The 15,634-nt window shown below is 43.5% G+C and overlaps 1 protein-coding gene across 1 annotated transcript in view; it reads left to right on the forward strand.

Annotated features, from left to right (window-relative positions):
- Positions 1–13,277, forward strand: part of gpc4 (glypican 4) — a 35,849-nt gene extending 22,572 nt beyond the window's left edge. The window contains exons 2-9 of the mRNA XM_049585571.1: positions 2,398–2,556; positions 8,031–8,428; positions 8,812–8,977; positions 9,876–10,006; positions 10,097–10,243; positions 10,333–10,457; positions 11,376–11,557; positions 11,658–13,277. Of these exons, the coding sequence (XP_049441528.1) occupies positions 2,398–2,556; positions 8,031–8,428; positions 8,812–8,977; positions 9,876–10,006; positions 10,097–10,243; positions 10,333–10,457; positions 11,376–11,557; positions 11,658–11,884 (1,535 nt within the window). The 3' untranslated portion in view covers positions 11,885–13,277. The remainder of the gene's footprint in view (positions 1–2,397; positions 2,557–8,030; positions 8,429–8,811; positions 8,978–9,875; positions 10,007–10,096; positions 10,244–10,332; positions 10,458–11,375; positions 11,558–11,657) is intronic.
- Positions 13,278–15,634: the final 2,357 nt, after the last annotated feature.

Here is a 15,634-nt window from a genome sequence, read left to right on the forward strand (position 1 = left end):
CCAAAGAACTGTAACAACCTGATTCAAAAATACAGCAATGTTTAACCTAATAAGTAATCGAATAAGACTTTAGTTCATGTTTAATGCTAGCACAGGGTGTCGGCAGGTTATTCAAAAAGCTTATAATGAACAGGCCTTAATAGTCTTAAATTTGAATTTGTGAGGTCTCAATTGCCACAAACATTTTATCTAACTTCATTTTTCCATCTTTTAATTTCTTTTTGTCAAAATGAGTCAAGCTCTTCTGCGTGAAAGTGCACATTTCTGATGTTACAAATCTTTAAACCTACAACTGAACCTAACACTTACTAAATACATGCTCTTACCTGTTGGTAAAATGTAATTAACCAACTGACTGTAATAACCACATCCCTACATTAAACCTACCTCTGTACAGCACTACATATGTATGCTACTGCTACATACATTATCGTTATACTTACCTGCAGTTCTTAAATAAGAAAAAGATGATTTGTCCAAAAATCAGTTATACATTTGGTTGAAAATAATCCTGTAAAAGATGTTAAATTTAACTGGCAGGAGGCTTTACCAAATCCATTTTCCAATAAACTAAGCTTGTAGTTTGGATGCAATAAACTTCCAACATAATGTTCCTGTCTTTTGTTGCGACTTGGAGGAGGTTGCTTGGATTTTTCTGTCTTGTGGTGAAATAAGTTTTGTCTTAACTCAACAAAACATTTCACAGCTGCTCACAAGAAAATAAGGATGAGAAAATTAAAGAAACAGCATGGAAGTAATTCACTGTTCCTAGTCCCAGCTATCACCTGTTTAGGTCACAATTTTGAGTTTTCTATAGCTTTAAATAAATGCTGGTGCATTTCAAAATTTCATATAAAGGAAACATATATAACACATTTTCCTACACGGCACCATGTGGAAACTAGAGTCAGCATAATGTCTTAAGGCTGCATTAGCCTGGGATAAATCAATGCTGGAAACTTCACAGGTAATATTAAAGCTCCAGTCCATGCATGACACGAAGGCCCTGCAGGAAGCAGTAACCTGTGCATGCACACAGGCCCCGAGTCAGTGAGCACGAGCTGGTGGGGAAAACCAAACAGGCCGTTGGTGCTTCGATGCAGTGAAAGGATCCCTGTGTTCTCCAAATTCCAACAGCCATGTTTAAAACAAAACATTATTGCAGCTGCGACTTTGCATTCGTCCTCCCCTGACCCTCCTTTTAATTGGATGTTAAACTAACTTTTGACAAAGTTGACAGTTGCTCTTTTATCAAAGACAGTATTTGGGTTTTGGATAATTGTTTTGAGTGGAAAACAGTTGAGCCTTGGCTCGGTACAAGACCGCGTCCACACTAACGCTGATCTGTTTGGAAATGTCTAAATAGTTAAAACTTGTCTGCCCACATAATCAGAACATTTGTCCAGCTACACTGAAGTTCCAAAACAGAAAAACACTTCACATCTCTCCTGTTTGGCATGCGAGGGCCACTTAAGCCAGCAGCTTGACGCTGTTTCCAGCAGGTGGCTTTCGGCTGTTTGTTTACAGAGCAGGCATTAAAAAAAGAGAGCATCACCAGTCCAACAATGTATCACGTGACAGTCAGATGTCTGAGGTCACATGGAAATCATATGAATTTTTGAAGGTCCTTCATGATGCACCAGGCTTCTTTCTGTCATTTTCTTGCATTTTTAACAATGTATTTTTTTTTCTGTTTGTCAAAATGTTGTTGCAAAGCCATAATGAGAGTGGGAAAATAAGTCTTTTTTTTTTTTACATGTTTGTGCATCAGTGTTCACATGTCTGGAGTCAGCCTTCTTGCTAGCAAAGTGGGTGCAGAGCTAATCCTCTCCTCTTAGAAGTCTCTGTTTTAGAAGGACACAGCACTCAGAGAAAGCTACAGCACTGAACTATCAATCAGGACAGGGAAGTGCCAGGATAAGAGCAAGGCTCTATAAAGTGGCTGGCTAAAGACTGCTCTGAGCTGAGTGTTGCAATTAATCCACTTAAGTGCAGTTAAGGGGGTTTTCACAGCCAAGGTGCATTTGATTTGGTGAGGGGTGAAGTTGTTACTCAGTAGCTGAAAGGTTTCATCGTAGACAAAAGCAAGAAGTTGTGTTAATGATCGATACATGTGTGTTTCAAAGAAGTAAAATATCCACTAAAGCTGCCCAGTTGGCTCAATTAATGACTAACCCCGCAGACATTAACAAAGCCACTCTGCAGGTGTACACATTCTGAATGGGTCTTAAAGTGTATTATTTAACTTGAATCATCATTAGAGGCCTAATGTTGTGTTTTAATCAGGTCATGCTTTTTATTCTAAAACGACTGATTGAAAATATTTTGTATCAATATGACTTTTGGGGACAGTTTCCTGTATGGTGTTTAACAGTGTGTTCTCCTCATGTCTTCCAGGAGCCCCCCTGAAAGTGTGTCCGCAGGGTTTCTCCTGCTGCACAGTGGAGATGGAGGAGAAGCTGAGCCAGCAGAGCCACACGGAGATCAAAGCTCCCGTCTCCAGGCTTAGCACCAACCTACAATCCACCTTCAGACAGAGGCACGACCACTTTGACAGTAAGCAAACACACTTACACAAACAAACGCGCACATGCACACCAGCCTCTCAGCAGACTACATTGTGCTGCTGGCTGCCGTCCCCGTAGAAGCACTTGTGTTGCATGATTTTTTTGACGGACGCTTCCACCTGCCAGTGCACTGCCCTGAGCGGAGACAGTCAGTCTGTGTCTGTTGGCCCGTCCACCTGTCTCTCAACGTCTCAGCTCCCTGCCCCATTGCCGCCGCCCCCCCCCCACTACCCGCTCCCTTCTCTCCAGAGAGACGTGCACACTTCCAGACAGACCACACACATCTTCAGATTTAGTCTTCTCTGTACTTCCTGTTCCTCTGTGCATGAGCACATGTGTGTATGCCTGTAAATATTGGGATCAGGTTTCCCTTTCTGAGGGTGGGAGCGCATGGGAACATGCAACAGTGCTGAGTCACCGAGGTGGCGGGGCAGCTTTGACTACCCTCAGCCACCAGACTGTGCCACCACTGCAGCTCAGCTGGAAAAGAAGCTTGATAATATAGAGAGAAGAGGATTAACTGACAAAGATAGCAAGTGTTGGCTGTTTAAGTGTCTGAGTACACAGGCATTTTACTTGTGAGGGCGTGTATGTGCGTGGTTTACATTTGTGTGTACACATGCGTGCCTGTGCATAGGAGGGTCAGAGACCTTCAGATCTTATGTGTCCGTGAAAGGGAGAGAGGGATAGTCAGTAACGAGGAGAGTGTGTATTGCAGCCAGATGTGAACAGGAATGTGACGTGTCGGAATGTAGTGGCTGCTCGAGCCGTCCCGCCCCTCTTTTTCTCCTCTCTTACTGCCCTTTGTCCCCATCTCATGCCCCACTCTCCCACAAACCCCTCTGAAACCATTCTTTCGCTTCCCATCACACAAAATGTCTCACTGTTGATCATATTGATCCCTACATGCATTTCTTTATTGTATGTTCTTGATTCTGCGCTTAGTTATGTCCCCCAAACTCTGCTCATGTCCTTGATGCTTTCTGGCAGGATTCAACTGGTGCTTTGTGTGATGTTGTTTCAACACTGCAACTAACAGTTAATCTCATTTGGCGTGTAACATAATAGCAAACTGTGAATAATCATCACAAGTATGGCTGCAACTAACGGTTATTTTCATTGTCGATTACCCTGTTGATGAATCGATTAGTTGTTTGGTCGATAAAGTGGTTGAAAATGGTTGGACTGTGTTTCCCAAAGCCCAAGATGATGTTCTCAAACGTCTTGTTTTGTTCACAACCCAAACATATTCAGTTCTCTGTCAGAGAGGAGTAAAGACACAAGAAATTAATATTTGATAAGTAATTGATTAATCAATGCAGTCTTAATAACAAGTTCCCAGAGCCTGTGGTTAGGCCTGTAGGACAAAAATGCATTTGCGACTTACTGAACTCAGCAAGAATGATAGAAGTCATGTCCATATATCACACATATCGCACGATGTGTTTACATGTTTGTTTGTTTACATGAAAATGTCACCAACATTTTAGCCGACATGATGCCAGAATTAACGGCAGGATTTTCCCAACCATTATAAAACTTGGACTCAGCACCAAAGCTATTTTATTAATTTGTTTATTTTATTTTTTTGCACACAGTTGCATAAAATAGTTAGCACCTTCATGCTTTCTCCCCTGAGAATAGAGCTGTACTTGTTATGGTAATAAGGAGAGAATGATTTCCTGCTTGAGTAAATTCATTGAAGTTGCTTGCATTTGGTCTATTGGGGCTACAGGTGGTGAAGTTTTTATTGTCTGCAGATTTAATAATGGATGTGTTCCTGTATGACTGTTAAGCATCTGAGAAATATGGCAAGACTAAAAAGGAGTTCTCAGTCTTTGATTCTGAGGAACTGATACAGGAACCACAGTTGTCTTGACAGTTTCCTCTGAGTGTTCAGACACAACTATAAAAGGTCTGCTGTCGAATTTGATTGCAGCTTCGGCGCAGTGTTTTCTGAGGGAATTTTTTCCCGATCAAAGTCCACATTCACTTAGTTATGTCACACCGCCACACTAATATTTCTAATGCAGCTTAAATATCATTGCTTTTTTAGTTTTCCATCAAAGTTTTTTTTCTGTAACATACTCTTTACAACAGACTAATTGTGCAAAAGTCATACAGAAATTGACAAAGACTGCACAAGTGTAGGGTCATCTATCTGACCAAGAGGGGGCAGTCCGTGAGCTGACAGTGAAACTCTTCCCCCCTGTGCTTCATTTACCTTCCTCCCCTTTTGTGCCCCCTCCTCATCACTGTAGGCAGGTTGCTGCTGTCTCCAAACTGTTAGATGTGGGATCTCTTTACAATGGCCTGCTGTGCTCTCTTCCACCTGGGCCATTAGACCATCTCTCTCACTGGATACGGTGACAGGCTCGGGTTGCCATCCTATTATTTCCTGTTGTCACATCGAGACACCCTGAAGGAGGCACTTCCTGTCAGTGAAACTGGCACAGGAAGTGCTTATTGTCTTTAAGAGGACTGTCAGGATGACGACATCAGCTAATTGCTCCTGAGAAGTGGGATGCATATGTACATAAACACAGCTGCAACTGTACAAGAAGACAGACACAACAACATGCGCTCACACACTAACAAACTCAGGAAGTAGTGTATGTGATTAGGCAGGCTCTCATCATGCGCCTGGAGCTAGGAGTCATGGCCAATTAAGACCAGTGCCAAAAATAGTTCTCCCCTCTCTGTGTGTTTGTCCTGGCCTCAGCCTGTTTGTCCTGTTGCACTGACCCCATCCAGCAGAGCTAGCCTATGTCTGGGATTTAAGCTCTTGGATTAAGGCCCCTTGTCTCCAGACACACACACTCACACACACACGCAACAAGAGACATCCATCCGAAGCCCCGAAGTCCAACAGCAGGAGGGACAGAATCCCATCCCATAAGAAAAGGGAGAAGCGCAGGGACTAATTGGCACAAATAGGATGCAATTACTGCCTGGGCTGGGATTGGGAGGAGCAGAGTTTATAGGGACACGGGTGGGGGTGCGGGGGAGAAGGGGAAGCTCCTCGGAGGAGGAAGTAGGAGGGAGGAGTGGGAGGAGATCGGTCAGCTCCTCTGTTCCTGTGATGGATTGGGCCCAAAGATCATTGCTCGTAATTTAGGGTCTTCTCTACAACATGTGGAAATGATGACAGGCCGAGGGGAGGGAGCAAGAAAAAGACGAACACTCACAGAGGCAGGAGTTGTCCCTCTTCTTTACATTTCGCTACAGCTTACACTCTCTCCCGTGTAACCTTTCACCCAGATTCTCTCAGGCCATTGGCTGAGCGACAGGCGCATTTTTTAATGGAAAAATCCTGAGGGAGTGTTCAGCTCCTCGGCCCGTTGGCAGACGGCTGCGTGTCATAAACTGTTTTTAATGACAATGCAAGATGCCTGTGTAATGCAGCTCATACTTCAGACCCTCAGTTTGAGCAAAAAAGCCCCCCCCCCCCCCCCCCGCTGCTGCCACTGCACACACGCGCACACACACACCCTGCACAGGCCGCTCTCTTTTTAACCGGTGGGTTTGTCCAAACTCATTACAGGGCTTATCTGTTTAGCATATAGGCATTACCGCTCTAATCAACTGTAGAAAGGAAATAGAGAAGTTTGGGGTTGTCCTCCTGCTTCATGCCTCTTCCTCCTCCTCCTCCTCCGTCTCCTTTCACTGACTTTAAACTTGTGGCTACTATGACATTCCAGGGGTGGGGGTAGACCTTTTGTTTTAATCTCTGTCAATGGAGCGTGGAACTTGGTGCCCTCTCCCCTGGCTTTGTGTGTGTATGCGTGTGTGTTGGAGGCGAGGGGAGGGAGGGCTGCAATGATGGTGGGGAGGTAAATGGAGGGGCTGCAGTGTTTCCGGTATCCTTGGCGACACAGTGGGGATTTAGAGTTAAAAAAGCCCTCAACTTAACCCGCCCCAAGCCGCCCTCACCCCTCCCCTGCCTCATTTTTTCTTTTTAGTGTGTCAGTCTGAAGTGGAAGTGACAGCGCTACTTGGGGTGTGTGTGTATGTGTGTGTGTGTGTGTGTACTGGTGGCAGGGAGCGTTTAGTGACTCCCTCTGTGAGAGCATGGGAACTTTACATTTCAAAGCCAAGCAGAGGGCACCCAGAGAAACTGCAGCGGGACAGAAGTTTTGTGCGCACAGGGCAGTGAGGGGGAGACGGAGAGCGGATAAAAAAAGAGAGATGAGTGAAAGGGGGTAAGTGTATGCTTGCATGCACGCGAGACTGAAGGTGAAGCATTTTTTCAGAGACTCTGAGGAATTCTCATTTTGTTCAGATTAAGAAAGTTGGGTGGCGAGGAGGGGGTGTCCGTGGGAGAGGGGGGCCTGGATTATTGGGGGTGGGGGAAAGCGGTGAGGGGGGTGATGGACATTCCTCAGGATGAAGTAGGTCATTGTTCCCTGTCTCTAGTGAAGAGAGCTCTCTGAAGAAACTGATGAAGTGAAAGCAGTGGAGGGAGGGAGATGCAGGGCTGGATGGGGGGGTACAGGTCCATATACGGGGGGGGGAGGCATTATTCAGTAATCCTATTGAAAATGCCTCTGAAGGACAGTCCAAGACAAGCCGGGAGAAAGGAAAGCGAATGGAATGTGACAACAGAAAAATGCCATTGATGGTGGTCAGTTTGAAGCGGCTTGATGTGGAGAGACGTCTTTGCTGAATGGCAAGTCCACAGAGCCAGGAGCAGCGCCGCTCCCATACTTGGCTGCTCGCTCAGCCTGACAGAGATGCTCCAGCTCCACCTTTCACCCCTCCTGCTTCACTCCTCTCATCTCCTCGTTTCCAAACGTCCCCCTCCCCACAACGCATTCCTTTGCCTTTTATCCAAGATTTTATGCCTAAGCTGTTTCTGTTGAGATACTCAAAATGTCAGGACATGGGCACAGGTGAAGTGGAATAACCATCAATCTGATTTCAAATGGTAGCAGCAGCAGCAGCAGCAGCAGCAGCACAGAGTGAGAAAGTGAAAGTGTGGGTGGAGGGCTGTACATATCAACATCTTTTAGATATGCTATATTACAGCCTTGTGGCAGCAGTACTTTTGAAATGTTCATTTTGTCCAGACAACAGCAATAATTTAGTTATTTACAAACACTGTGGTCATGCTGGAATCTGTATATTGCAATGATTTGATGAAAACCTCACAATGTGCTTGTGTGTTGCCTTATGTTTTGTAATGGGATACTCACAAAGTGTGAATTCACTGTGCCCAAACAACACAATTCATAAAATGTTATTGAGTTACAGATTGATAAAATCAGCTCTCAGTCTCTGTAGTTGTCCCAAGCAATATGTTATCCATCATACAAATTCAATTTCCTTTGTCGCATCTTTAAAATGAATCCCTCCCTGTAGACGGACATGAAATGTTAACAATGTAAAATTGTTTGTTCTGGCTCTTTGGCAGCCTCAGTGTTTAGTCATCACTCTAATCCCCCTCCTCTTTTTTCTCCACAGAGTTTTTCCGTGAGCTTTTGAAAAATGCAGAGGTCTCGCTGCACAACATGTTTGTGCGAACGTATGGGATGATGTACGTGCAAAACGCAGAACTGTTCAAGAACTTCTTTGCGGCCCTAACTCGGTACTACGTGTCTGGCAGCGCTGCCGTCAACCTGGACTCTATGCTGGCAGACTTCTGGGCCGACCTCCTGGAGAGGATGTTTCGGCTGGTCAACGTGCAGTACGAATTCAGTGACGCCTACATGGAGTGCGTCAGCCGGCACACGGAGCAGCTGCAGCCCTTCGGCGATGTGCCTCGCAAGCTCCGCATCCAGCTGACACGGGCTTTTGTTGCTGCACGCACCTTCGTGCGCGGCCTGACGCTCATGCCGGAGGTGGTCAACAAAGTTTCTACGGTAAGTGAGAGTTGCTTGTGAAGCATTCATCTCTGCAACAAAAAGCTATAGCAGTCAGTCTACTTTGGGACAAAGTTTTTCCAGAAAGCTCTGTCCGTCCCTCCCTTTTGTGTTTCTGACTTCATATCTTGGAAAAACTGGCTGCGGTTCCATTACAGTGTCTCTGATAACATAAACCACGTTGACTGTTCTGGTATGGCATGTTTTTCCACTGCACTAAGTGATTCATTGATGATTAGATTATCCTGCTTTGTAGAGTTGGCTTATAAAATTAATGGCTGTGCTTTTTCACAGTCTAAGTATGTGTCTGTGACGGAGCTGGATGAGTGTTTTTGCTGTGGTGAAATGATAACAGTCTGCTGACTGCCCCCTGCCTCCTCCAGGTCAGTGCCTCTCCCAGCTGTGTGCGAGCAGCCATGAAGATGTTGTACTGTCCCTACTGCTCAGGCCAAGTGGCCCTGAAACCCTGCCAGAATTACTGTCTGAATGTGTTGCGTGGGTGTTTGGCCAACCAGGCTGACTTGGACACGGAATGGAACAACTTCCTCGGTAAGCGACCGTCGTGTGATCAAGGACACTTTCTGCAGCCATTATTAAACTAATGACCGAGAGTGCACCCTGCTATAACCAAAATTGGCTTAAAGTGTTTGATTTGGCCACAGAGTATATTTATACAACTCCCTGCTTCTGTGTTCCTTTACAAGTTGCCACTGCAATGCTCATATTTCACCAAAGAATCATTAAAGTTTAATCTAATCTAACCTAATCTACTTCAGCCTTATCTAAACACGCACACCTCTTTACCCACGTGGACATGAAACCAGTGTGACATGATGGGATTGGGGTCGGGATGAAACTGGGGAAATTACATGAGAGACAAATTAATATTTTTCCAGTGTATTTAGCGGGTTAATTGCACTTCAGTTTAGCAAGGAACACTGTGTTTTTACTGTAAAACTCATGTACAAACACGTTCCTCGTTCTTTAGCATCTTGTATAAGTAAAGGCAGAGAGGGAGGGGCAGTGTAAGTTGTACATGTTATGACCCACAGGATGAATGCAGCTCCTGTGTTGTGTAAACACAGACCCAGATCAGTTTCATTGCATTCAGGGTGCTGTATCTATGCACTGTTGTTCTCTGCATGTATTATATTGATTCTACATGACAGACTCATGTGACTAAAGATGTTTCCTGGCTTCTATAACACCATTACATGCTTCTATCCCTGGCTGCTGACGCTGCTACTGTCTGTGAAGGCGTCTGGTTTCTGCAGCAGCTTCACTCTGCTGTAATCTGAGGGTTCTGTTTCACTGGTTAACTGTCTCCTGCTCTCGGGCATGTGCTTCCCCCTAGTGGCAGCTTTTTCTAATGAGCTTGACTGAAGAAAATCCTGAATCAATGTCTTGTCCGCTCTTTAATTTCATGTTCTTATGTCCCGGTTTTCAGATGCCATGCTTAGTCTAGCAGAGAGGCTCGAAGGTCCCTTTAATTTTGAGTCGGTCATGGATCCCATCGACGTGAAGATTTCAGATGCCATCATGAACATGCAGGAGAACAGCATGCAAGTGTCACAGAAAGTCAGTATCACTTCATAGCATTTTTAAAAAGAAAGACAAGTAATGGGGAGATACAAATCCACTAACTTCACTTTTGTTCATTTCTAACAGGTTTTCCAGGGATGTGGGCAGCCTAAACCAAGCATGGCCTTCCGTTCCAAGCGCTCCATCAAAGATACAGGCTTTAACGGCCGCTTCCGCCCTTACAGTCCCGATGCTAGGCCCACTACTGCTGCCGGGACGAGTTTAGATCGACTGGTAAGAACTAAGAAAAGACAGAGCCCGACTAGACTACTGCTGCTTTATGTTAAGAGGTTGTGTCTGACATGTACATGTTTTCTGTTCAGACAAGTGATGTGAAGAAGAAGCTGAAACATGCAAAGAAGTTCTGGTCCACATTGCCAGAGACAGTGTGTGCAGGGGAAAGGATCGCACCTGGGGACGAGTGCTGGAACGGAACAGCAAAAAGCAGGTAAAATACACACACACACACACACACACACACACATACACACATACGCTCACTAGTGTTGTCATGATACCAAACTCATAACTGTAATATGATACCATCCTGAATGTCTCGACACTGAAACTATACCACGGCAAAATGTAAAACAGCAGGCTTTCAAGGCATCATGAACGGCAAGTGGACAGCTAACAACAATAACTGTCTTCAGCATGGAAGAAATTAATAAATAATCACAGAAGACAGTCATTGTCGGATTTATCATCATGGATTTTATTTTCAAAGTCTTTTAAAACCTCACCGCAGTTCAAGGCTGGATGACAAAGATTCTGAAAGGGATTCGATAGCACCAGAGCCCTGTAACGTTAGCTTCTGAGCAAGCAAAGTAACTCTCTCTCCTCCAGCCTTCCAGAGATATTTAACATTAGTAATGTTATATCATATATGATGTAGCAGACCCAAGAATTAATCTCTGTAGTGTCCAGTATGTCAGGTTTTCTCATCCGTCCTGTTTATTGCTTGGTGATGAGACAGACTCATTCACGCAGCTCAGCTGGAAAAGCTCTGCTTCAGTGATATACAGTACGCTGTTTATTTTCAGATAACATTACATTAGATATCACAATCATTTTTCACTTCCCAGATTGCAAAATTGCATGAAGCATTCCACTTATCTGAACATGAGTTTACTCACCCTGGGCAAGCATTAATGTAGAGTCCTATGAGAGCTGCAGTCACACACTGTCCCACTGTCACACATTGAGACAACTTAAAGGAACTCTGAGAAAATATGGTTCTTATTAAAACAAGTTCAATTTTAAAGTCCTACTAACAAAATGGGGTATATACACACACTCATCCCACATATACAGTATGGTTAGATAATCCAACAGTAAGACTAATATTGACTCTCACTCTACATAGGTACGAGTCAGTTGTCATTGGCAATGGCCTGGCCAATCAGGTATCAAACCCTGACGTGGATGTGGACATCACAAAGCCCGACATTGTGATTCGCAGTCAGATCGCAGTTTTGAAGGAAATGACAAGCTGGCTCAAAGCTGCGCACAGCGGCAATGACATCTCTGTCGATAACGGTGAGGATGGTGAGGATCATTTACGTTCTTTTTGATATTCTTCATGATTTTCTTCATGACATCACGTCCTGGCTGTACACATCTGACCCTCGTGTCTGTCGTTTTCCAGATGACGATGGCAGTGGAGGAGAGGAGAGCGGCAGCGGTTGTGACTCTCCGTCCTGCGACACAGACCAGGACATCTACTTCTCCACTCCGCCGAATCCTGGCAATCCTAGGGTCAATCAAGTGGTGGTGGGCAAAGGTCCTTCGGGCGGGGGGGTTGTCTCACAGGGAAGCATGGCGCTGGCGCTCTGCGGGCTGGCCCTGGCCCTGCTGGCTCCCCACTTGAGATAAAACTTGGCTGGGCAGGAAGAGGAAGAGAACGATCAGGAATGACGGAGTGAAGGGGAAAACTGTCAGAGAGACTTTAAAAAGACTGCCTTCAGGACCTTGGACTGTCCGCCATTGGGAGGGGGGGAGACTCTTCTTAATATTACAATAACTTCACTTTTAATTATTTGTTTGTATGTTTTTAAGGACATCAGTGTACAGCAATATGATTTTCTTCCCCAGAAATCCCCCTTTTTCCCCCCAGATAAACCTTTACTCCTTATGGCTCTTTTGGAGCTACACTATGGTTCTGCTTGCAGCGTTACAAACATCATATAATTGTCTTGTTTTGGCAATTTAATATCATAATACATATTTGTGCCTTCTTCAATGATTGCCATCTGATATTTTAATAGTAAGCAAGATGTTTGGTTGAACACTGAGTGCCTGTGGTGGGACATATCTTCATATTTCTGAGGGGATGTTCTGTCTCTCCAAAATTCAGAGATCAACTAGTCACGAAACAATATGAATATTAACCATTCATGACAATAATTTTTATGTGCATACTGTGAACATTTGAGTCCGTGCATTTATACATTTACACACAACAGCCAGTCAGAAATGATGAAGCTAGCTGTTGATCTCTTTGGAGAGACGATAAAAATCTTGTCAAGTCTCAGAAATACAGCGAGAGAAGTTGCAGCACAGGTGTTTATATTTGACCTGGGGATGGAATCATTATTTGAAGAGCTTTCAGGGCATATGCATATTGTATGTCTGCTATGAGCATTATCACAACCTAACTTTTAATTTCCTTCATTAATTTTTTTTAATTTAATTTCTTCGGCTGAAACAGTTCAATAGTAAGGTCATACCTCATGCATGCTCTCATTGCCAATGCAATCTAGTGATGTTGAGTTGAAAGTGTCTGATAGAGTTGAGATATGTGGCTGGCGTCCTGGTGATAGGTAACTGGCGAGGAAGGAGAAGGACTCCCCTGGCATTAACCCTAAAGAAGGCAAAGCTGACAAGTCCTGAATGCCCTTTTTTGGTATTGCAAGCGCAGTTCAGCACAGAGGATCTGACTCTATACAGTCTTACTTTGTTTGAAAAAGAGAAGGTGGCGACATGTATGTTCAGAGCGTTTCACATTAAACTAGAGAAGCGGAACAAAAGACAGTGCTTTGATCAAATGAAATCAAGAAAAGATTATTTTAATACAGGGTTTTATGTTGAAAGAGGTGTTGTAATTTTTAGCTATTTTTGGTATGAAGATATATATTAGGTACTACAGTGGATTGTACTGCTAGTTTTAGGTGGTGGAAGAGGACAGTGTGCACAGATATCGGGGGGCACTTTTGGTCAGTGTGCAGTTTTTTGGTGCTTTTTTTTTTTTTTTTTTTTTTTTTTTTTTCCCTGCCCACGTCCCCCCGTCTCACAGTACACACTTTTGCCTCTTAAACGGCCTGTGTCAGTATAAATGGACTCATTTGATCTACCTATCCTCACCTTCACATTCTCATCATTTCAACCTGAGGTGGAATGTTGAAGTATTGTCACAAGTGCTACCAAAATGAATGCAATGTATGGTGCCTGATTTTTTTTTTTTTCTTTTTTCTTTTAAAAACCTCGGTACATTATTAGCAACTTGTTGAGGTAAAGAAAAGAATGTAGGTGTTGATGATTTGTATCTATCATGTGCTCGGATTCCCTGTAGGGTGTCTGAGTATATTGTTACCAGCTGACAAGCACAACAAGAGATTTTCTATGTCTTCTAATTCGATAATGGGGTCTGTAAGTTGCATTGACTGGCCATTTCATCTCTAAAATGATGCTGCCTCATGTAGCTTTTGTACAGTAACTTATGCATGTATTTTAATGTCATTGCAAACATGCCTTTAGAACTGACATAGATGATCCAAAACACAGTATTCAGAATGTTTCGAAATGCAAATCCTAGGTGAAAATAATTCATTTCCCAAAAATAATTTACTAAATTGATCAGACTTGGGGGCTTTTAATATGCATTTTGTTAAAAAAAGAAAAGAAATGAAAAATGGATTGCCTGCAGGTCTGAAACAGTTGGCTGCAGTGAAACCAGATGGTTGTGCCTGTTGTTAGGCTTTGAAATTGACAGGTTGATTGTAAGCTGACAAAAAAAAGTGATATTAACTAACAGACCGGAACAAATCAATGAGAACATCAATATTAAGAATCTGAAGGATCTGATGTAACAGCTAAGCAACCCACATAAAATACTGAAGCCTTAATTTAAAATAATGAAGCTGTGTGTCAGCAGCGTGATCGGGTGTTACCTCTGCATGTGACCGCTTCAGTTCTCCGGATTTGTGTGTTCCACCAACATTTCTACCAGGGCTTGTGCATGTGTTCGTGTCATGTGGAAGAGTTGTGTCGAGTGTGAAGAAACCCAACTTTCTGGGAGTTAAAGAGGAAATGTTTTGGGTGATGATGGTAAATGTCTGTGCTTGCGGGCCAGGGCAGCAACATTTCTCCGGCTGCCAGGAGTTGGTCCAGCTGCTGGATGTTGTTCTTTCGATCCACAGGGCAACTTCAGTCGGGTGACTTAAAAGTTGAGTTGGACAGGTGTTGAAAGCCTTCCATCAGCCTTTGGCCCACAAGAACAGAGAGGACTCGTTTTCTGAGGAGAGACTGAGTGACTGACTGAGAAGAATAAAAAGTGTAAATAAAGAGCAGCCGGTTTAGATGTCTCTAAAAGAGGCCGTAACAGTACACCAGATTTTTACTTGTCAGAGTATCTCCTAAATGTTATGGAAAAAACAAGATGAGATAGATGTTAAATTGTAAGAGAAAAAAAAATGTATATTAAACAACATTTCTTAGTCTTGTTGAAATAAAGACTGCCAATATTTAAATGGGTGTGAATGGTGTCATTTTATCAACACTGATTGACTGGTATGTAAAAGTCGACAGTTAAGGTGGGAGTCTGTCTGGAGTCGTCAACAGATGATGGATTTTTTTGAAACCTTATTAAGCTGATGATAAGTTTTTGTTATTTGTTGTTGTATTTGTGAAACACCACACAGTGAGCCTTTAATAACCTCAGACTTGTAACAAAAAAGCATTTCAGTTCACACATTACACAATATTACTTGTAGAGCTCTTTAATAGGACTGATATGCAATGGGTAACATTCATTAGATTTGTTTCAGGAGGCTTTGGCTTCATAACAGCAGTTAAAGGGATAGTCTGCCCAAAGATAAAAAAAAATACATATGTTTTCCTCTTACCTGTAGTGCTGTTTATCAGTCTAGACTGTTTTGGTGTGAGTCGCCCAGTGTTGGAGATATCAGCCATAGAGATGTCTGCCTTCTCTCCAGTATAATGGAAGTAGATGTCATTTGATGTTTCTTTGCAAAAATCACGACCTGGTTACACAAAATAATTCACCCACCTTATTGTGAGCAGTTTCATGTCGGAACTATTCTCTTTCTACCAAACAACACCAGCCTCCTTGTGACAGCATTAGTTGTAAATGTTAATGGCGTCCTCCTCCACTGAGCTGTAACATTAGCTAGCTCAGTGGTGCTATGTGAGCTAGTACTAGATGCATGCCTCTCTTTGTATGATGATTTGACCGGCCGGTGAAGTTTGGTAGAAAGAACGTAGTTCCCACATGATTGGAATTCTGGAAAGAGACATTGTTAGTCTAGTTCCATTATATTGGAGAGAAGGCAGACATCTCTGCAGCTGATCTCTCCAACACTCTGCAACACCGAAACAATCTAGACT

Source organism: Epinephelus fuscoguttatus, linkage group LG9 (assembly GCF_011397635.1).
Source record: "Epinephelus fuscoguttatus linkage group LG9, E.fuscoguttatus.final_Chr_v1".
Lineage (NCBI taxonomy): Eukaryota > Metazoa > Chordata > Actinopteri > Perciformes > Serranidae > Epinephelus > Epinephelus fuscoguttatus.